The sequence below is a fragment of the Leptopilina boulardi genome, unplaced genomic scaffold (assembly GCF_019393585.1).
Source record: "Leptopilina boulardi isolate dan_hultmark-lab unplaced genomic scaffold, ZJU_Lbou_2.1 LbouV2_316, whole genome shotgun sequence".
NCBI classification, from domain to species: domain Eukaryota; kingdom Metazoa; phylum Arthropoda; class Insecta; order Hymenoptera; family Figitidae; genus Leptopilina; species Leptopilina boulardi.
This window is the reverse complement of record NW_026137881.1, coordinates 1,745,347-1,769,565: the sequence shown is the minus strand read 5'-3', so window position 1 is coordinate 1,769,565 and position 24,219 is coordinate 1,745,347. Positions and strand designations below refer to the sequence as shown.

General features: G+C 23.5%; 2 protein-coding genes across 2 annotated transcripts; one reads left to right on the top strand and one right to left on the bottom strand.

Annotated features, from left to right (window-relative positions):
* The first annotated feature begins 13,157 nt into the window (after nt 1–13,157).
* On the top strand, nt 13,158–14,086 carry LOC127283955 (uncharacterized). Its single transcript, XM_051309162.1, has 3 exons — nt 13,158–13,310; nt 13,699–13,848; nt 13,938–14,086. Exons 1-3 carry the CDS (start codon nt 13,191–13,193, stop codon nt 14,019–14,021), a joined length of 354 nt encoding a protein of 117 aa, XP_051165119.1. The 5' UTR covers nt 13,158–13,190; the 3' UTR covers nt 14,022–14,086.
* Nucleotides 14,087–14,294: 208 nt separating this feature from the next.
* Nucleotides 14,295–24,208, bottom strand: LOC127283946 (uncharacterized). Its single transcript, XM_051309135.1, has 15 exons — nt 24,063–24,208; nt 23,460–23,584; nt 22,164–22,322; nt 20,909–21,196; nt 20,597–20,747; nt 20,370–20,527; nt 19,820–20,062; nt 19,626–19,728; nt 17,996–18,283; nt 16,793–16,946; nt 16,400–16,603; nt 16,169–16,311; nt 15,815–16,033; nt 14,764–15,099; nt 14,295–14,430 (listed from the first exon to the last, which is right to left on the bottom strand). Exons 1-15 carry the CDS (start codon nt 24,129–24,131, stop codon nt 14,392–14,394), a joined length of 2,679 nt encoding a protein of 892 aa, XP_051165092.1. The 5' UTR covers nt 24,132–24,208; the 3' UTR covers nt 14,295–14,391.
* Nucleotides 24,209–24,219: the final 11 nt, after the last annotated feature.

The window sequence follows — 24,219 nt, the reverse complement described above, 5'->3', positions numbered from 1 at the left end:
ATTCAAAACTTAACAAAACAGCAAAATTTTTAATTTCCTTGCATTCATTTGAATCTCGATCTAGATGCTTAATATTAATTTCTTCCGGTGAAGAAAGATTAAATAACTACCGACTATTTCTTCAACAGATGTGGTCCAACAATTTTTTGGACTTTACACTCATTGAAAGGATTCAAAAAACAAAAAACCTTACCCAATTGATTCAATCAGACAATGCTGTTATTCGAATTCATCACTACAATCCGTTTACTAATGTTTACAAAATTCGAAATTACACAAAGTCAAACCGAATTTTTATCGATAAATTACGAAACATGAATAATTTTGTGATGAAAGTGGGTACATTTAATTCACCTCCGCTTGTTTATTTAAAACGAAATGCCACCGGATATCCTTTTCAAATTTCAGGTCAAGAAGGAAAAATCGCCAAAGAAATTGCTAAAAAATTGCATTTTAAAACAAATGAATTATCATCACAAGAAGAATGGTTTGGAACCAATTCCTATGTTAATAACAATAGTCTCACTGGCTTTATGAAAGAATTATTTAACAGAAAAATCAATTTTATCACCAACTGGGCTTTATACAGTGGTAAGGGAACATTCAGCAGAAGTAAAATTATAGATTTTGAATATCTTTGTGCCTTGATACCGTCAACAGAGACAAAAAATTTGAATGTACAATATCAATGGACTTGGCTTTATTTTGTCCTTATTATATTAATCATCAAAGGAATTACAATGATTATAAAATTTGACAATCATGTATGGTCATTGCTCTACATTTTGGAAGCAATACTTGGATTTCCAATTCCTAAAGTACCACAAAATACATCCGAAAGAATTCTATTTATATTTATTTTATTTACATTCACAATTTTCTCATCTACTTTATTTGCAACGCTCACTGAAACAAAAATGACAAAAAGTTCAAAAATCACTATTGATACTTTAGAAGAACTAAACAATTCAAATTTGACTCCAATGATGAGAATTAATTATATAGCGGTATTATCTAAAAGTAATGATACATTAATAAATGATTTACTGAAGAAAACTTTACCAATAAATGAAGAAAATGAATGTGTACATATGTTGGCAATGCATAAAAATGTGACATGTATTCTTAGAAAATTATCAGCAATTTTAGCAATGCACAATTATACAGATGCAAATAAAAATCCTGTTATGGAAATTGTCAATGAAATTGTTTATTTTTTTCCTAAAAGTATGCTAATACAACAAGGTTCACCGTTTGTTGACAAATTTGACAATGTCATAACAAATCTAATGGAATCTGGTTTAACGCATTTTTGGATTAAAGATTTTGACAAATTAGGAAAACCTTCAAGTAACTTGGAATTAAACATAGAAGCAATATCCAATGTTCGAGGTTTTCTTATTAATATCCTACTTGTTGGATATCTAATTTCAATTGTAATTCTCGTTAGCGAGTTTCTTTTGCACTATTTTAGAAAGATTTTTTAATTAATTTTTTTTAATTTTGTAAATTTTGACAGAAAAAATCAGTTTGCTACTACAGCGAAATTATTTCGATAAAGTTTAAGAATTCTAAAAAATATCCTTTTCCCACATGGCCGTAAGTGGAATTTCATGTGTCTCATTAAAAATGAAATGAAAGCAAACGTTTGTCGTGGGAATTTCCGATTACTCAGAAATCCCTTCTCATTATGAATCCCTCTAACATGAAATTTTAAATCTATATTTAAAACTAACTTTGTAAAGACATTCATTTTCCAAAGTGAAATAATAATTTCATTATACATGGACATTACATTCAATTTGAAATAATGAATTAATTTTCATTTGGATAAAAATGTTTGTAACAAAACTATAAAGTGGACCATAATTGGCAAGTTCTAGTGTTGAATAGTTTTAAAAATTTACAAAAAGTGCTTCAAGCATCTTCACTTTACAGACTTCGCCTCAACAAATCGATTGGAGTCTTAAAAAACTCTTATAGAAACTGTCTAGTTTCTCTATTTACTTTGCTTTATTTCTTGAAAGGTTCCCTTGGTGAAAGACTCTTTTCTCTATACTTAATAAGTGAAGCTTGACAATTTTAATAATATTACACAGCAAAAGTATTTACCAAATAACGCAATATGTAAGCTTTTTGGTTAAATATTAAATTTTTAATTAATAATACTTTGTGCTAGTTATATTTTTAATTTCAAGAATAAATTAATTTATTTTCACTTGTAAAAAAGAACATTTTAAATTTAAATCGTACAAAACAACATCGGTTGTAAACTATATAACTACGAAAAATTTTGTGTCAAAATAATACTATTTTATATTTAAAAAAAAAAGAATTTTTTTAAATTACAAAAATATCTTCGCTTTAATGATTATTCTATATATTCTCACATTGCTTTAAAAGCAAAAAGATTTTAGTTAAAGATAAGAAAATATAAAACAAAGAAGTTATCAGATATGGTACAAAATTGCATAATCTTAAGTCTGATCTAGTGCTTTACGAAAATGTAAGATTAAAAAATGTCTTAAAAAAAAGAGGAGTCGGCTATTGGCCGATATTAAAATACAAGAACCAGGGCACATAATTATCCCATAAAAATCATTAGTTAGAATTTATATTTTCAACAATTTTATTACATACAATTATTATTTAAACGAATTTTTATTTTTCGAATTATTTAACAGAATTTCTTTTTAAATTTAAATATTTATTTAACAGATTTTTTAGGTGTAGAATTTTTATTTCACAGAATTTCTCTTTATAAAATTTTGTAAAAAATTCTAATCTAACCGAATTTTAATTTAGCATTATTCTCATACAACTAAATTAGAAGTGATTAAAATTTTTAAATTTTGGACCTAATCTTTATTTATTTCAATTTTATAATTTAATAGAATTATTATAAGACGCCGAATTTCAATTTGTCCGAACAAACATAACCTACAAAATGCTTTTAGCGCGATTTTTAAATTTCGACCAATCACAATTTTCTCAATAATTTCTGATTGGTTGACTTTAAAATTCACACTGAAATCTTTCTGTCGAGTGGTTTTCCGGTCAAAAAACAATTGAAATAAATACAAATACAATTTAAATTTGATATTATAAAAATTCTATCAAATAACAATTGATGCAAATAAAAAAATTCGGACAAATGAAATTTCGGCGTTTTAAGAAATCTATTAAATTAAAATTTTTGGAATAAAAATTTAATTATTATTTTGCACTACTCTTTGAATATATTTTAAGTCTTGACATTCCTTTTTCAATTTTTGTATTAGAATTCCATAAAATATACGTTCCTGGCTTTATTACTTTTTTGATTTCATAATGCATATTGTAAAAATTTTGGAATTATTTTATTTTCTTTATCAGACCTGTTTAATAATTTTATAAGAACCTCTATCTCTTACTATTTGAATTCTGTAAGTTTGTGCGAGTTAAATTTTTCTGCCCTTCTTTTTCCTTTTTTACAAATGTTATCATAAGCTAACTTCTAATTTCCTATCATATTCCATATTTTTTTAAATTGGTGGGAAATTAAATTAAAAGTACTTAAATATCGTTAATTTGAAATAGAAATTGTTTTTGAAAATTATTATTCCTCGACGGGAAGGTTCCTTTGCATTAACACCGTTAGTGTCTCAAGAGAGTTAGGGACAGATTTCCCTAATGGACAGCAAAGAAATGCATGAATTAGAGACATGCAAGAGACACCGTTTATCAAAGGTTTGTGGCACAGTGCCAGGTAGTAGTTTCAAACCTCAGAAAGCTCTATACAACCATGTGTGTGTGTATATATATATCTATGTTCGAAAGTGCAACAAGTACAATTAGGAAAAGCAGAACTTATATATGTTGACCTGCGCATGATCGGGCATATAGAATCGATATTCAATGAATGTCTATGCCGCAAAAGGCAGAATATATTTTACCTTTAAAAGGATGAGGTTTCTTTCCTTTTACATACGTGATTTACAGATAAGCCGCATAAAAAGATCACCGAGTGTCAATTGATTCTACTTTGACCCAAAAAAAAGCTACAACACTACAATTCCTGAAAAAAAATATTGTTTACTGAAAACAAAATTTACAACCAATATTCGAAATTTTTCAAACGGATCACCTAAAATTAACAAAAATTTTCAATGTTAAGAACGTTTATACCCGTGAATGCAAACCTCTAGAAAAAAATATTTGACATTTAAAAAATCAAAATATTATTAATAATGATAATTAGAGGAAGTTAATTAACATTAAATATTTTGCCTTTCGTTTTATAAAAAATTTGTTTAGTTCCAAAAATTGAATTCAGTTTCCTAATAAATTATAATAAAATCTTTATAATATATAAAAAAAGAGTCTAGAAATTTAAATTGAATAGCTTTAATTTCTTAAATAATATAAGACGATTGAAACGGTAAAAAAAAATTGTAAAAGTATATACACTTCTTTCTTTTTTATAAGGCATCTTAAAGCCGCACATTGAATCAGAAAGCGCAAACATTACCCGATTTTCCTCCCGTCATCGATATAGGGTGGCTTTAATTAAAAGCGGAATTAACGACCGGGCTAATGGGTCTCGTGTACCTACGTACAAATTACTTACTTAACGCTCAGGAAGGGGCGCGGTGCCATTTTCAGCCCCTAATCTAAATCGTCTTGTAATTCCGGGTCAGAAGACCTCATTGTTCATTCCTTAGCTGATCTTGAAAGCTAAATTCAAAAATTATTAATGATCTTAATCCTTTTACATTCACTCTCTCTCTCAAAAGGGGAAATATTTCACAAAAGTTTCCTTTCTCCTTTAAAAATTTACATATTTGCTCTAGTTTTACATTTTTCTATATTGTGGGGAAATAGTAAAAAAAATTATAAAACTATTTTGTAAATATTTTAAATTATTAAAGGCAAAGATAATAAAAAAAATCTGACGTAGGAAATGCTATTTACAAATTGAACTGTTTAGCTTCTTATTATGTGGGTGAAACGAAAAAAACTATTTTGAACTACTTTTTGAATATATTTTTTAAGTCTTAATTTCTTTTTCAATTTTTGTATTAGGATCCTATAAAATATATATGTTCCTGGGTTTATTACTTTTTTAATTTCATAACGCTTTATATACTTCTTTAAAATTTTGCAATTAATTTATTTCCTTTATCAGACCTGTTTAATAATTTTATAAGAACTTTAACTACTTTAATTTCCGTAAGTTTTTGCAAAATATTAAATTTTTCTGTTGTTCTTTTTCCTTTTTACAAATGTTATCATAAGCTAATTCTAATTTCCTCCCAGATAACCAAGCGTACTAATCGTTATTTACGAGTACGGCGTACTAGTATTATACTAGTTTTATACAAGTACAAAATAATGATATATGTCGTACCAGTACGGTACTAGTACAATAAAAGTATGTCGTACTGTTAGAATTGTAAAATATGATTACTCGATAAAAGTATAGTACTAGTACAATACCAGTACGTCGTACTTCTGAAATAAGAAGCACAACATACTTGTACGATACAAGTATAATACTGGTACGTCGTACTGGGAGTCTTTGCTGGTAATGCCAACCCAACCTCACTTTCTTGACAATTGTCAAATATGAACGCGTCACTGAAAACGGTGCAATAAATGTTGGTGAAAAAAGTGGTTTATGATGCAGCAAAAGAGTATTAACGTTTGTAACTTGTGCTTCTGTACTTATCTTGAATATCCGAGATTAAATTTATATTAAATCATCGATCTTTATAAGATTTATATTCTTTTACTTTGACATGGTGCCGTGGTGTTATTTCATTGAAAAACATCAAAATCTTTTACATTTATAATGAGAAAAATTCATAAATTCGGTCTTGATCATATTGATATATTTTTAAATTCAATTGTGTGTTATTTCGTTATAGTTTTTCTTATACATATAACATATTTATAGGTTAGGATGTGATAATATGTTTTTCAAAGCAATTTATAACATCAAGTTTAAAATTCTTTTGAAATAATGTTTAAATGTAAAGAAATAATCAATTAATATTTGATAAAGTTAAGTAATTAAAATAATATAAAACACCAGATATTTTAAGATAAGTGAGAATACAAGTTACATATATGATGTAAATAAAAAAAATGATTCAATAAAAATGAATTATTATTATTTCAGTTCTCCCACAGATTTTCTTTTGAATAATAAATGAAAATAATGAAAATACTATTGTGGGAAGAGAAAGGGGAGGGTATATAATATTTTATATTGTACATCATACTAGTATTGTACCAGTACAATAACAGTACGTTATACTAAGTCACAAAAGTTTTCAGTACGTCGTACTCGTATAGTACTCGTATTCTACCGATATTGCGTACCGGTACGCCGTACTAGTACAGTACCTGGTACCGTGCGAAGGTACATGGCTGGTACAGTACTAGTACGTCTAGTACGTCGTACTAGTATTATACTACTACCGTACTAGTACGTGTGTTATCTGGGCTATTATAATCCATATTTTTTGAATTGAAAAATTAAACCAATTTTCCCATGTTCTTTTTGGTTTTTCCTTAAGGTGTAATTCTGCAAACTAAAATATGTAACACAAACATATTTCAATTACTTTTATCCAATTCCACCAAAAACTACCTTTTCCTATAGTTAAGGTTCTAAAAAATCTAGAAAACTCCCGATACTTTATTCCATCGAACCATTTTTATTCGAGCTTTACTAAAAAGGACAGGACCTTATCTATATCCAACAATTTTCCCTACGAGAATATTATTAGAAATAAAAGGAAAACTAACAATGTCCATATTCTAAAATCCTATTAAAAATTTCTGCTAAAAATGTAAATCTATTTCCGTTATACACCTAACAGTGTAATAAACAATTATTAAAATTGACATTAAACTCACAGCGTGTAATATATCACCTAATTTGGTTAATTGTTAGTAATTCTACCGCACATGTTGTTTGTTATTTCAATGCTAAATTTCTGTTAAATGTAATTTGAAATATACATAGTGCGCCCCATTATATATCAAACTGAAACGACTTGTATCATTTGAAATGACATGTAACTAAATTAAATTATATATTATTTCTCTTTAAAACAACAAATCACGTGTGAAATATTTATTTCAACTTTTAATTTGTCATTTAACATTGAAAAACAATAACTTGCCTCGCAATTATAATTGTAACACAATTGTATATAATTGTAAAATAAACTTTAAAACAAAGAAAATCAATAGTGAAATTGCTCTAAATGCTTAATTCGTACAATCTTTTCTTCTAGATAATAGGTCTCGTGTAATTATTCTCTTATCTATGCGAATCTTAAAATAACGATTTACCAGAGTTAAAACTTTTGTTCTGCATTTAGTTGCAGCATTTGTAATTACTTTCTGTTAAAGAAAACAAGGTTAAGAATCTTCAATATAATTTAAATAAGTATTTTGTCCTTCGCAAAACATTATAATTTATTTTATATCTTAAAGAAAAAAAAAATAAAATGTTTCCAATTGTTTTTCAACATTATATATTTTTTTTAAATTATTATGCACGACATGGTTTACCGATAAGGTATTGAAATTACGATTTTGAAATTTTTATGGAAATATATTTTTAAAGTTCCACGTTTCCGTGGAAATAAAATAATATACAATTAATTTTTACTCTTTAAATTTTATTTAATCACTTATGACTAATACAACTAGACCAATTTTTTATTAAATAAATTTTTAACCGTTTCACTACTTCTTACTCAAAAATTATAGAAAAAAAATTTATTTAATAAAAGTATCGGTGCAGTTGAATTAGTCAAAAGTGACTAATTTATATCTTTAGAGAAAAAAATTAAAATTTTGTGAAAAATTGAAAATTAAAATACCCCCAAAAAAAAAATTGGGTGGAACACTAGAAAAACAATGTTCAACAATAATAACGAGCTCTAAAAATTTTAAACGCGCCTTTGTTGTGAATGAAAATTTTAAAACTAGACGCGAATTGTACTTGTAAACAATGGACCCGCACTAAGAGAATGTTCATGTACACGCGTGTGAGTACAATGGATAAAGGATCATAAATGGCAGCTCGAAAAACTCATGAAAATCATAGTAGTTGAATAGGACCTTTTTCTCGTACAATAGACATTTATTTCATAACTGAGAAATGATATTGGAAACGTTAATTTCAAAAATTACTAAAGTTCAAAAATTATTTGCATTTCAAGTTTAGAAGCTGATAATCATTTTATTAATTGTTTAAAAAACCCTTGAGATTATTATTGTTTTAAAATAATTTTTTAAAAAACATTAGCAAAATTAAAATAATTTTTTTAGCTTTTTAGCAAAATTTAAGAAAAAAAGTTTCACAAAGAACTGAATACTATTTTCTAGTATATCTAATTTTAATATAGGAATTTAGAAATAGAATCATGTATCAGTCAATAATTGAAATTTGTCTAAATCCTATATCCTTTGAACAATCAAAAGCCTGCTTAAGTAAATTCCCTCAATTCAGAGTTGCCTTTATAAGCTGTCCAAGATAATACATTCATTAGAATCCATTTGATCCTTTCATTGTAAGAGAACTTGCAATTCAATAGTGGCAATTTATAGTATAACAAATTAATATCGAAATTAATAAAATTCATCTTAATGTACGAGAAAAAACATTTACAATTTAAAAATCAAATAAAATTTCTAAAATGGCCAAAAAATTTGTTTTTTTAATTTCCATAACTAACAACAATTTTAGATCCCAAATAATGCCAGAAAAAAAATTGACACCCCTCAACAACATTAATTTCGATGAGTTAAAATTTCACCTATCCCTCTTCTTAATAATATAATTATTAATAATTTATTTTCAAATCATTCATCATAAACGTTGCAGACTTTAGCATTGTACAAAAGTATATATATATATCAATTTTTTTCAATTTTATTGCATAGCTAAACGCAAACTACAATAAACTTCAAACTGGAACATTGACATAATTAAAAAGTTTTTAATAATAAAAATAAAGCTTAATTGATAAAAATTTATAAATCACCGTCACACGAAAAAGGAGTGTTATTATTTGATTAAAAAAAAAATTAATTCAAAATGTAAATGTTCACTCTATATCATCGAAGCAAGAAGATGAATATACCTTTTGAGCACTCGTGCGTTAGCGACGATAGGATTTATGCAAATAATATATATTATCGATCCTTCAACAAATACTATAAATGTATGATACATAAAATTTCATTGGAAATATCATAGATTGTTTAAATACGGGAGGATTATCATTTAAGCTTCATTAAAAATTCAATGTAATTATTTTCACATTGTAGTACAATATTCTGATTCATATTATATTGAATCAAAGCTTCATCGAATGATACTTCTGTGTTTCACATTGTCGTTGTCGACAAAATCAATATGATTTAAAATATTAAAAAGCTGTTTTCTATTAAATCACCGATTAACAATATTATACAAATATAAACAATAAGTTTATAAATATTTTATAGAAAAAAAAATTGACAATTCGTAAATAATTAATATTTTTAAAGGATTAATTTTTCTAAGTATTAAAATGGTACTAATATTTATATATAAAAAAATTAATGTAATATTTTTAAATTTTTTAATAGAAAAATAATACCAGACAAATAGTAGGGTAAATGCACTAATTGCAGCGCGATTCGAGTTAAAACACCTTTGAAATAAAAAATTCGACATTTCTATTGTATAAAGTCAATTTAAGACTTATTAAACTAAAAGCTTATGTTATTTAGATATTAAAAAATAATTTAAATTTTTTAAACTCGATTATTTAAACAAATATGAGAAATTAAAACTAATACTATAATTTTTTATTACGGCGCGTTTGTATCAGTTTCGGTGTATCAATTACGTGTATTTTGAAGATATTTTGCCCATCGTAATTGAAGCCAATGGAAATCTTAAAAATGTTCGAATTACGGCGAGGGAAAAAATATGATCTCATATATAATTAAATTAATAATTGTTTAAATGAGCATCTATTTAATAATTGTATCAAAGAAAGATTAAAATAAATTTTTTAAATCATTTTGCAACAATTAAATGTAATAGTAATAATAGTTATTTTTTATGAACGCGCAGTAATTAATGAACTTACCCTAGTTATAAAAAAATATATTTCTAACCTTAGTCTGAAATCGATATATATATATATTTATATAAACATTTTTTGTTATTTAAAGCATAAGTTCCTTGTTTTTTAAAACTATATATTAGACCAATGTTTTTCATTTAGTATAATAAATTTCCAATTCTAAACTCTGGTTTTGAGACAAAATACCTTAATTAGTTTCGCTGAAAAACTTATTTAAACATCAAAAATCGCAATTTTTTAAGAAATAATTTAGTCCTCAAAGGGTTAAATTAAAAAACAAAATACTTTTTCTAAAGATTTAAGCAATCGCGATGTTAAGAATTTCGAACACCCTCGAAACAAAAAAAAATCACTAAAATTACGGAAAAAAATAATTTAATAGTAAAATTTTTTCTTTCGCGATTTATTAAATATAATTGATCACACCAAAAGGTATATACTTAAAATTTAAAAATATAAAATAAAAGATAAAGGAAATATATATAATTTCTTGCAAGAGAGATAAATTTTTCTTTTACAATTACAAAAACAATTATGTTGGCAATGTCATAACAGGTCAATACACAAATTGCAACTGATTGAATTGTTTTTGGGATTTTCAATCCTTATTGTTATTACCTTTGTCCCAGGTCAGTTTATATGCTTCAATGTAAACATACAACCCCAAAATTAGGTATTTTAATTTCAAAATTGCTATTTAAAATACTTCGAAATTCAAAATTTTAATTTTAAATATATATTATTTTACTTACATAATAAATTATTTGCGATTAAAATTTCTTCTTTCGCGATTTATTAAATATATTCGATAACACACGAAGGTATTTACTTGGAAGGTAAAAATATAAAATAAAATACGCGATAAAGGAAATATATATATAACGTGTTATAAAACAGGTAAATTTTCCCTTTAAAATTACAAAAACAATCATGTTGGCAATGTCATAACAGGTCAATACACAAATTGCAAGTGATTGAATTGTTTTTGGGATTTTCAATCCTCATTGTTATGACCCTTCTCTCAGGTCAGTTTATATATTTCAATGTGAACATACAACCCCAAAAGTAGGTATTTTTATTCGAAAAATGTTATTTAAAATACTTAGAAATTCAAAATTTTAATTTTAAATATATATTATTTTACTTACATAATAAATTATTTGCGATTAAAATTTCTTCTTTCGCGATTTATTAAATATATTCGATAACACACGAAGGTATTTACTTCGAAGGTAAAAATATAAAATAAAATACGCGATAAAGGAAATATATATAACGTGTTTTAAAGCAGGTAAATTTTCCCTTTAAAATTACAAAAACAATCATGTTGGCAATGTCATAACAGGTCAATACACAAATTGCAACTGATTGAATTGTTTTTAGGATTTTCAATCCTCATTGTTATTACCTTTGTCCCAGGTCACTTCAATGTAAACATACAAACCCAAACGCAGGTATTTTAATTTCAAAATTGCTATTAAAAATACTTCGAAATTCAAAATTTTTCTTTGATCACAACTATTATGTTCTTTCTTAGTTCGTTCAGTGGCCGCATAGTTAAATTGGCGCTACCTCCTGGAGCACTGAACAATGCTCAAATACGCAACGTTTATGATCAACGATTAAACATTATTTTTTATTTAACACGAAAAATTATAAAATAGTTTATTTAGAAAAATATTTTTTTTTATAATTTGTTGATTAATAAACACTACAAGAAATATTTTTCAGGCAAAAATTTATAAAATTATTTTTTTAAAAATCGTTTATCATAAACAATGCGTACTTCAGCATCGAAGATCAAATTTCCTAAGGATTCTGTAAAAGGAATGAAATAATTTTCCATTGAAAATAAATTTTACCTTTAAAAACTTACATTGAATCAATCCACGATCTTCGATGACTGCTTGCACAAAAGCGACGAGTAACTGGTTTCTTCATCCTCTTCTTAAATTACTTTAGACATCCCCGAAAAAGTTTTTGGTACTTCTTTTCTATCAACAATGGTGGTTGAAAAAATAAAAAAAAATTATCGTAAACATAACCTAAAATTCACCTGAATTCGTTTTCTCTTGCTTACCTGGGTCATTTTCTTCAAAACACGTTACAAATACTTTTAGAAGTAAAAATATTTTTTTGTGCCTTAGATCACCAGTACCAATGGATATAAATTTACTCTTTCGATTTTCCATCAATTTATATTATTATGATCTCAGTTAATACTCTTTATCAACATTTTTGTTCAATTGAGTATATATTCATCACAGATCTCTTTTAACGGAAAAATAATAGCATAAATATATAAACATTTGGATATCTGATGAATAAGTAAATCCTCTGGTGTTAAACTATTTAAAAATTCTACAGGAACATTAACATTGTTTTATATAAAAAATCAAATATATTTATACAAATTATAATTTCTTCAACCTGTAAAATTTGAAAAAATTGGTTCGTTCATATCGTTCAGCGAAAGAATACAAAGATGATAAGAGAAATATAGTATCACACATCCACCCTACGAATATTTATCAACCGTTGGCGACTCTTCTCCACAATTCACCAAGATAACCGATAAAGAAGATTTCCTACCTTTTCGCCGCATAATTTCAAATATTTATTATTTATTTCATGTAGCTATTTCTATTTTATAAAAATGTTACTTATTAAACAAATTAAAAAAATTCATTCATTTATAAAGAGTAAATTAAAATTATTTTTATTTTAAAATAAATTAAAGGTTTATATTTTTTCAACTAAGAAATAGGGTTTCGTGACAAAAAAATTAATTTAATTAAAAATTAATTGATTTTCAAAACCAATTTTTTGTTTTTGTTTAATAAACAATTTGATAAGCAAAAAAATTTTAATTTACATTTAAATTCAAAAAATTTTACAATCTTAAAAAACATTTGTTTTTTCTAAAATTGAATTTAGAAAATTAGATAAATTTTTTTTTTTTTTTTTTATGCACTCTGCAGTAATATAAAAACAGTCTGCAATAATAATATATAGTATAAAGGATATTGATCGAATGTGGCAAAAATGGCGCCGGAGAGGGTGAACGCACTGGGATTTGTTCTGGTTGCTCTTCAATTTTGTAATTTACAAGAGGCAAAGACTTTTACATTTCCCGAATATCCTTATAAAGAAACTTCTAAAAATGTAAGTTTTCAAAATTGTCCAATTATGTTTAATTCTATTTTATTCACACGCTATTTTCACCTTATTTTTCAAAAGTCACGTGCATACTTTATTCAAAACTATATCAAATCGTATATTTTTGTAAATAAATAAGAATTCCTAAAAAAAAATTAGTTATTTAAATTTTTTTTAAATTTATTTTTTTATATATTGTTATTTATTTATTATATTTGTTAAGTTACTGTTCTTTGTAATTATTTTCCTTTACAATTTTTTGTTCAAATTTTATTGTTTAAATAAATTGTTAATAGTAATTTTTATAAATAAATTTTAATAAATAAATAAAAATATATTATGTTGAAATAAAATAATTTCTGTACCTTTTTTAAAAAAAAAAAAAAAACTTCAGGAATTGTTATTCAGAGAATTTGAGCAGGCTTGTGAAGAAAGTGGAACTTGCAAAAGTGTTTCACAACAAAGAAGTGCTGTAGCAAAAATACGATGTATTCGAGAATGCGTATCGCCTTCATGTTACAAAGAAATTTATCTATTTGACCAAGTAAATATAATATAACAATATTTTATCTTATAACTAAAAAACTAATGTATCTTAAAATATACAATAAATTTTTTTTTTTTTGTTTTCAGTTAGAAGAAGGAGAGATAGACGTAAGACTGAATTCCTTTAAAGGATGTTTTATGCAACGTAGTGGACGTCCTCGTAAGAAATAATCAATTTTATATAAAAAAAAAAGAAAACAAACAAACAGAAAAAAAACCAATTCCATTTGTTAAAAAATGCACAAGAAAGTTATCAAATTTCTAAAGTTAGAACGTAAGTTTTTTGATCAAGATCAATTTATATATAATATATATATATATAGAACAAAAACTATATAATCTATAATTACAATTTTTCAAATTTAAAGTTAAATGCGTAACTTTAAATGTAAATGAATCAGCCTTAGTGTTTTTCGTACTTTGAATAAAGATTTTAAAAACTCAATAATGTCAACAAAAATAAAAAATAAAAAAATAATATAATATCTTGTGTAAAGATAAAAAAAAATAATTGCTTACTCATGTACCGTCAAATTCCATTCTATTTCGAATCATCTAATTTTTTTCCATAATACTGTACCTAAAAAAAAAATAACAATTAAAACTAATAAAAATCTCATATCTATTGAGATCCTTCAGCCAAAAAAATATATATTTGTCCTAAACAAATTATTACGTTGATATTGAAACAAATATGTATGGATTTTTCTTTATTTTATAGTCCATGAAAGACAAATATATATATATTTTTTTTTTTGAAATAAATTAAAATCTTTTAAATAAAATCAAATTAGAAATAATTAGATATTTTCGAAAATTAAAATTTTAATAATTAACAATGATAAAAAATTTAGATAAGTCGAATGATAATAAAAAATAAATTAAATTTAAAAAAAATGAAAAATAAACTTACCATTTTAATAAAATCATAAACAATATCACTGTGTTCTGCGGCGCTCAACAATAATGGTACTAAACTTCTTAATGCTGTTACTATATCTTTAGATAATTTACTCAATGGATTATTCTTTGATTCGTATGTTTTTAAACAATCCAACCAAACTGTTACAAAATTCAAAAAATGATATTTAATTTCCTTTGTACTAAGAATTTCCTGAATAACACTGTCTATTAAAAATGGTGTTGAAGGACACATTAAAAATTTCGTCATATCAAATTGTTCTTGTGTACAATAGTTTAGAATAGTCGTGAGACATTGATAGGTTTGACCTTCCTTTCCAGGTGGAAGCTTTAAAAAAAAAAAATATATATATATATAAAATATAACAATAATTTACAATCAATTTCATTTTAAATAAATAGCAATTTTATTTTTTCACAGATTACGAAAGAAACAATAATTTTATTTCATAATTATAAATCTTTTAACATTAATTATGTAAGTTTCCATTAATTTCGAAATTTATTTTATTTTTTTATTTAAATTTTAGGAAAACAAAATAAATTTCTTTTTATTAATTTAAAAATTCTGAATTCACTAAAATTATCCACTGAATATGAATGAAACTAATGTCAAAGTAATGTTTCACGTCCATATAAATTAAAGTAATCATAATTAAAGGATTTTTTTTTTCTTAAAAAAGATAAAAAAAAATTTTTTTTAATTAATTTGTAATAATCGCCGCCTTTACCCCATTTTACTGTACTTTTTTCCTTTAGGCAAAGACTCAGATTTTTGTCTAATTTCAATCACCCTTTTTTTTAGGATTTGTGCAAATTCCTATAAGAGCCTACGTTAGATTGCAGAAATATATATTTTTTTCTAAAAAACTATGTTTTTAAAAAACATAAAAAATTCTTTAAAAAATCATGACTTTCTAAATTGACCTGAAGAACAAATTGTGAAAATTTGATAAGTTTGACTCATTTCCAAATATTGCCGGCGATAATCCTTAACAAAAATAGAGAAGAAATAAATTTTTTAGAAAGAAATTTCGACTCACCTCACCGTGACATAAATGAACAAAAACATAAAGATGATAAACATCCTTTAAGTCTTTGTCATCTTTTAATTTAATTAATCGAATTACTGGATTATCCACTTTGTTTCTTATGGCAAATTTAATGAATTCCAATCCAAATACTACAGAAATTTGATTTTTTTTTAAATTATCAAGAAATGTATTGAGATTTTCAAATGTCAATTCAGATAAAGTTTTACTCTAAATCAAACAAATAAACAAAATTATTATCATTTATATGAAAATATAAATTGACAATTAAAATATCAGGGTAGGTAATCATTTTTTTCGATCTATATAGATAAATAATTAATTAAAATAATTTTATTCATTTACCTGAACGTTATATAGAATTTGGCACACCATTAAACAAGTTAACGTTCGTAAGCTCATTTCCGTTAACATTGTTTGATTAAAAGAAAATCCTCCATTATAGATTTCTCTCAAAAATCGTTCATTTTTAAAATATATTTCTGAAACTAAAAACAATATTTTTATTGCAAACTTTAATTTTACAAATAAAAAAATTTTTTTTTTTACTTAAATCAAATAAACTGTAACAAATACCTTTTACATCATTACTTTCGACAGATTGTCGAATTGTAAAAGACGCTATTGTTATCAATAGAGTCTTTAAAATTATATCTGTTTCACCATCTCGGTGAAGAATTTTACAAATTTCAGTTGCGCATTTTCTTATAATTTTTTTATTCACGACTTTTGAAGTCGGTAATGTACCAGTCATTCTGAGAATAGTTTTCAACACTTCAGCTAAAAGAAAATGTTTTAATTTTGTCAAGAATTCATTTTATAATTCGCATATATATTTCTTTTAAATATTCAATAAAAATTTCTAAATATATAATATTAAAAATTTTCATTGAAAAACAAAACAAAAATATTGAATTAAACATTAAATAATTAAAAATATTAAATATATATATATAAAAAAAAACTCACAGTTATTTGAAGAGTAATGCGGTAAATTATCCGCCAATGTTTTCCAGACAAATTCAATTACATCGTCTGGAATGACATTTTCGGAATGTAAAAGTGACACATATGCATTCAATGCATTATTCGGATCTTTTATAGCTTTTTCATGGATTATTGCCTATGTTAGAAAAAAAAGAATAAAAATATTTATAAAAAAATTTTTTTTTTAAATTTCCAGTAAATATATAATTCTAAATATATTTTCATGATTTTTAATTTTTGAATGCTCATAACTTCCTTAAAAATGCATCAATTTTGTCTTTTTTTCAAAATATTTGTTTTTAAACGTACTTTTCAACAACAAAAAAATTGAAAATTTTTTTAAAACGATATTACTATCAAATTTTTGAGTTTCAATGATAAAAAGTCATTTTTCTCATTTGAGGTACTGATCGATTTTTTTCAAAATTTTTTCACAAAAAACTACTTCTTTTTACGAAACATTTAAGCCTATCCCGATAATGGACAAACAATTTTTTACAATATTTTCGTAATTTTTCAAAAATTTTTGAATTTTTTAAAAATATTTTTAGTTTATTTTTTTTTTGTGTATTGTCACTATGATTTTCGTAATCAGCGCATCAAAATACATAAAAGTACGTAGTATAAAAAAAACCAAAAATATTTTTAAAAAATTAAAAAATTCCGAAAATATTGTAAAAATCGTTTGTTCATTATCGGGCTAGGCTTAAAAGTTTCGTAAAAAGAAGTAGTTTTTTTTTGAAAAAATTTTGAAAAAAAATCAATCAGTACGTCAAATGAGAAAAATGACTTTTTATCATTAAAACACAAAAATTTGATAGTAATATCGTTTTAAAAAAATTTTCGATTTTTTTTTTGTTGAAAAGTACGTTTAAAAACAAACATTTTGAAAAAAAAGACTTTTAAAATTGATGCATTTTAAAGGAAGTTATGAGCATTCAAAAATTAAAAGTCATGAAAATTCTCCAATTTTCAAAATTCTATAACTCGAAAACGGCTTGCTAAAAAAATTTGAAAAAATTCATGGAAGCTAGTCTCAATTAGTACTAAAAGAAAAAAAAACTGAAAAAAAACCGGAGATGCAATTGCAGATGGACTTACACTTTGGCGTAGAATACATCATATATATATGGAAAATAAATAAAATATTGAAAATAAATAAATAAAGAAATCAACATTTCTCACCATTAGAAGTTTAACAATTTTTAATTCACTATAATTTTCATCAAGACATTTTTTTATCAATACATCCCAATCTCTATCGTTTTTACTATTATCCAACCATAAACTTATAGTTTTAATTCTCAAGCTTTCTGGAAAATCAATTTCTGCGATTGCATAAAGAAGAAGATCTTCATTTTGTGTATATATTAATTGCAGTTTCTTTTGCTTTTGCAATAAACCTGCAAGACTTTTAACTGCTTTTGAATAGGAACGATCAATTTGTGTTTTTTTCGCTGCCAATGCTGTAGCCTTTAAAAATTGAACAAAAAATTTTTTTTTCTATTAATTTTGAATGTTTAAAAAAAATTATATTTCATACACAGGATTGCCATAAAATTTTTATTATAATTTTCTCTGACTTACTACTTCCAGACAATATTTTGTGTATTTTCCCTGAGATTTTTAAATTTTATTCATTTTTATCAAATGTAAATTGGATAAAACAAAAATTATGATAAATAAATGAAAATTCGATCAAATAAAAATTATGTTAAACAAACATAGTATAAATAACAATAATTCAATTTCTTTAAAAAAAATTCAATTAGAAATTTTCAAAAGTTTCAATGAAATTCTTTTTAAAAATTCAATTATTTTTATTTTATTTAAATTTTTAGTTTAAAATCTTTCAAAAATAGAAAAAAGTGTAAACTTTTAATAGCAACACTTTCAATATTGATTTATTTCTATTAAATTCATTTATGTTATTTGTAAAAAAAAAAGTTAACTAAACATTTTGCAAATTTTATGAATTTCAAAAAATTCAATATACTTTTTTAATATAATTTAATTATTTAAACAATTACCCAATTAAAACAATAAAGTTTTTCATATTTTTAAATATTTTCCAAATTTTCAATTGAAAATCTCTTAAAATTTAATCATTAACAAAAAATTTAACTGATAGACTTCGAAAATTTAATTAATTAAAAAAATGTTATCAAATATTCTTTAGAATTTCAATTATTTGCAAAAATTTATAATTAAAAATTCTCTAAAACTGAATTATTGTTAAAAATTTGTAAATAAAAATCTTCAGCAATTCAAATTTTCAAAAAATTCCAATTTTAACTCTTCTGAAATTCAATTAATTTTAAAAATCTTAATAGAAAATATTCGAAAATTTAAGTAAATTTTTAATTTTTATCTAAAATTCAATTATTTTCCAAAATTTGTATAAAAAAAAATACGAGTATGAATTTCCAAAAAATTTCAATTTAAAATTACTTGACATTAAATTATTTCCAAAAAATATAACATGTTAATTTTCAAAAATTCAATTATTTTGATACATTATCAAAAATTTTGTACGTATTTGTGTGCAAATAATTGTAGAAAAAAACTGTCGATTTGTTGTTGTTGGTAATCAAAAATTTAGTAACGTAATTGTATGAATTTTGAATAAATTTTAACAATGAAAATTTTTTGTAAATCAGATTTAATTTTTTTTTTTATTTGAATTTTCCCTCTTAATTTTGAATTTTAACCGTTTTATCTTAAACTGGATTTTTCTAGTATTTTAAACTATATAAATATTATTTTATAAAATTTTAATAATGTTTTTGAAAATTTCATAAAAAGAAAAACTTACCGAAAACAATAACCAAATGGCCTTCAAAAATATCCTTTCTGAGCACTTTTCAACGACACTTGTTAATTTTACTGATAATGACTTTTGAGTGACAATGAATATTCTGCGAAAAAAAATATAAAGTTAAAAAAAAATATTTTTGAGCATAAATGAATAGAAATAATAATAATTTAAAATTAAATTTTGAAATTTACTCTTTAGTGCCTATATAGTGACAATAAATTAATATCAACAATGAATCAGCTGGACATGTGTGAATTTTCAAAAGATTTTCCCATTGTTTGCAATCAATTTGTAGTGTTTCAAAACCAGTGCGTAGAAATATTTGAAATGCAATTAAACCACCTTGCCAATTATTTATTGGTAATTTTAAATAATCTTTTAATATTACTATTATTTCAGACATGAGATTGCAAATTTTATTTCTAAAAAGAGTACTGAAAAAGAAAATAATTTTTAGAGAAGATAGTAAAAAAATAATTCTTGTCAATAGACCGAATCCATTTTAGAATAAGATGGTCAATTTATTTTTTTTACCAATTTAAAAAATTGCGAATACAATTTTTACTATAAAAATAAAGTAAATAGGTAAATTTCTAGCGATTTTTTGATTTTTATCATTGAATTCAAAATACGCAAAATTTTGTTTAAAAATCTTTTTTTTTCAAATAAAAAATAATATTTTTATAATGAAAATAGATTCGGTCCAAAGAAATACTTTTATTAAATTAAATTAAATATTACTTCTCATGATAAAGAATTGATAATTCGAGTAAATATTTCAAATATCCTCGGGATAACAATTCAATGCATATCTTTTCATCTTTAATCATATATAATTTTATTACAACATTTAAAAATTCAATCAGAAGATTAACAGTACTAAAATCGAGGATCATACTCTGAAATTCAAATAATAATTATTATTCTTCATAATATTAAAATAAAATTTATAATATAAATGTCTATACCTTTGGAAATGGGAGTAAAAATTCCAATGTGACACGTCTAATTGTTTCAATGAGAGATATTTTAAATTCCGGAATTTCTAACACTGATGTTGCAGCCGAAGAACCACTACATTTATTCTCAAGATCTTGTTCGTTGATCTCATTACAAAAACTGAGAACAAAAAGACAAAAACAAAAAAATTTTTTTTTGTAAGCCCATTTACATGTAAATAAATAAATAAAAATTTAAAAAATTCTGTAAAACTACAAAAAAGAAAAAACATATTTAATTTCTAAAAGTAGGAAAATAAATTTAAATGAAATAATATTTACTTGGCTAATGTAAACGAAGTGCAGCAAATATTTTGAAATTTCTCTAAATCAGAAATTTCATTTGATATCATTAGAAATTTCATTACATTATCATATAGATATGTAATATTTTTTAGATGAATGTATTTAAAATTTTCCGAACTGTATTTTATTAGAAAATTAAATAATTTCGTTGCTGATAATATTGAATGTGAATCGAAAATTACTCTTTCAAGAAAACTTAATAATCCTTCCTCGTGTTTTTCAATTAAACGAATTCCTTGAGATTCGGTAAAGTCAACGAAAACTCTGTGAATAAAAAATTCGGTCACGTAAAATTGTTCATAATTTTTTTTTGTCATCGCTCCTTTCATAAAAAAAAACATTCGAAAAAAAATTAATAAATATTACATAATTAACAATATTTACAATTAAAATCATTTTTAATTGCAACTATATATTTTCTTTTCAAAATAAAAATTTTCTATTCCTTTTTTTTTCGCGATATTTATAATTCTTAACAAATTTAATTAGTTATAAAAAATATTTTATTATTATTATTATTATTATTATTAATATTATTATTATCATTAAATTAATAAATTTATCTATAATTTATAATAATGAAATTAAAAAATTAAATTATTAAATTAATTTGTCTTGAATTAATCAATCAAATAATTTGAATTATTTTCAAAAAATTTGAGAAAAAAAATTTAAGTTATAAAATAATTACGTCGGTGAAGTTCAGAACGATTAAAAAGAAAAAACATTTTTCTAAACAAATTATTATGTTTTTTATCTAAAAAAATTTTTGTAACATTTCTCGATCAACAAATTTTTAAACGAAAAATTTATTGGCGAAAAATTTTTTTATTTTCCGGAAGAAAAATATTTTTTTTTTTTTTTTTACAATCGTTGAACATAAACGTTGTAAACTTCACCGAAGTAAATAATTAATCAAATAATTTAAATTATTTCTAAATTATAAATAAAATAATTGAATTTTTTTATAAAATGGAGTAAAGTCGGCGATTTTTTAAAGTTTTTCTTAAAAAAAAAAAAAACCACGGCAAAAAAAATTATAGAATTTTTTTTTTTTTAAATTATTTCTTTAAAAATCGTTTATCATAAACGTTGAGTACTTCAGCTTCGTTAATAATCGCCGACTTTTTCCCTAACGTCAACTTTACCCCATTTTACAATATTGAATAAAATAATTATATTATTATAATTATTTCTAATTGGAAAGAAAATAAATTTAATAAAATCATACTTGGATACTATTGATACTATAATATTCACAGCTAACGTTGATAGTTCAATTGAATTTATAAGATGATATTTTGTAATGCCTTGAATAGTTTGATCAACTAATCCATTTGTATAAAATGCATTTCTTCCAACAATTATTACTAAACATTCAAGAAAGTCTCTGAAAAAAATTTTCAATAAAAATTATATATTTGTTGAATATATTGTTAATAAAAAAATTAAAAAGAATTTTATTTTATGAATGAAAATGAGCCAAAAATTTTGAACGTTCAAATGAACGAAACATTTTTTTTTCAATTATTTATAAATTATTAAAAATTATGATGGCATTTGTAAAATAAAAAAAGTAAATTAAAAAATTATTAAAATAAATATGATCAGTTGGGATAAATGGGGACAAGAGGTTTTGGAGCTTAATTTACAGTTTTAAAATTAAGTTCAACGTCAATATTTTAACCTCAGATCACCTGCAAGAGGTTTTGAGAAATTGCCAAGCTTTTATCTTGACAATTGGCAGCAAGATAAAAAAAATTTATCGCTCAATGCATAAAAACTTGAAAATCAAAGTCAAACTGTTTCAGTATTTTGTCGAGCATTTCAAAGAAAACAGACTTAAAAATCATACCAAATTTTTTTCTTATTCCTTATGACTTCTATAAGATATATTCACTTGAATTTTTTATTTTTGTCATTATTAACCAAATTAAACAAAAATAAATTTTTCAAATGCGAGACAAAATACTAAAATAAAAAAATAAAAAAATTTCAATTGCTTCAACTATGCTGTCCCCATTTACCCCAAATTTTATGAAATTTTCTAAATTTTGGGGTAAATGGAGACAGTCAGTTTTATGCGTAGTACGCAACGTTTATGATAAACGATTTTTAAAGAAATAATTTTTTAAAATGAAAAATTCTATAATTATTTGCCTAAAAAATATTTTTTTTTTACAATTTGTTGATTAATGAAAACTACAATAAATATTTTTTAGGCGAAAAATTATAGAATTTTTCATTTTAAAAAATTATTTCCGTAAAAATCGTTTATCATAAACGTTGCGTACTTCAGCTTCGTGTAATTTATGAAAAATAGCGATTTTGTCCCCATTTACCCCAACTGACCCTAACTTCTTTTTAGATATTTAAAACAATATTTTACAATAAAATTCGTACTTAAAGAAGTTACAAAAAAAATTCCCTTCATTTGAACGTTCAAAACTTTTGGCTCATGAATAAAAATTAAAAATTAGTGAAAATTTTTTTTGTATATTAATAAAAATAAATGAATTTTTTATACCTGCTAGTTAAAAGATTAACATTTTGTAACAAATCACTAATAATACCATTGTAAACTAATTGTGTAACTAATTCTTCTCCGTCATTTTCACGTAAAACCTCCAATAAGTAGAAAATAATTTGTGCCTGTTGAAAAAAAAAGATTTTAATTTATTTATTTTAATATATCAATTAAATATTTAATTGGCTGTTAAAAATTGAAATAAAATAAAAGAACTTAAAGTATAATAAATATAAATAGAAAAAAAAATATCCTTTTTTTATTTTCAACCAATTAAAGTTGAAAGGAACTTTAAACATTTACAATTTCTATTCTTGAATTTTAACTAAATTTATTTTAAATTGTTAAAACAAAAAAAAACAAAACAAAAAATAATTGAACAATAAGAAAACAAAAAACAATTGAACAAAATAAACTATTACAGATTACACTAAATACTTTATTATATCTCATATAAAAAAAAAAGTTTTCTTCATATCATTATTTACACACAAAAAAGAAAACATAAATTGAAATATGTATCAACACTATTTAGTACTAAATATTTTAAAATTCATCAAAACACATTATTATATGATTTGCAAAATAAATTATATTACTTACACGTGTTTGAGATTTGTCTGTACTCAATTGTATTTTCAGAATGTCAACCACTTTACTAATTTCATTCATTTTTAAAAATCACTTGACACACATTTAATCCAAGTCTCAATTTACTTGTGCGTTCAATTTCTAAATTATTCACTAATAAAACTCAGTT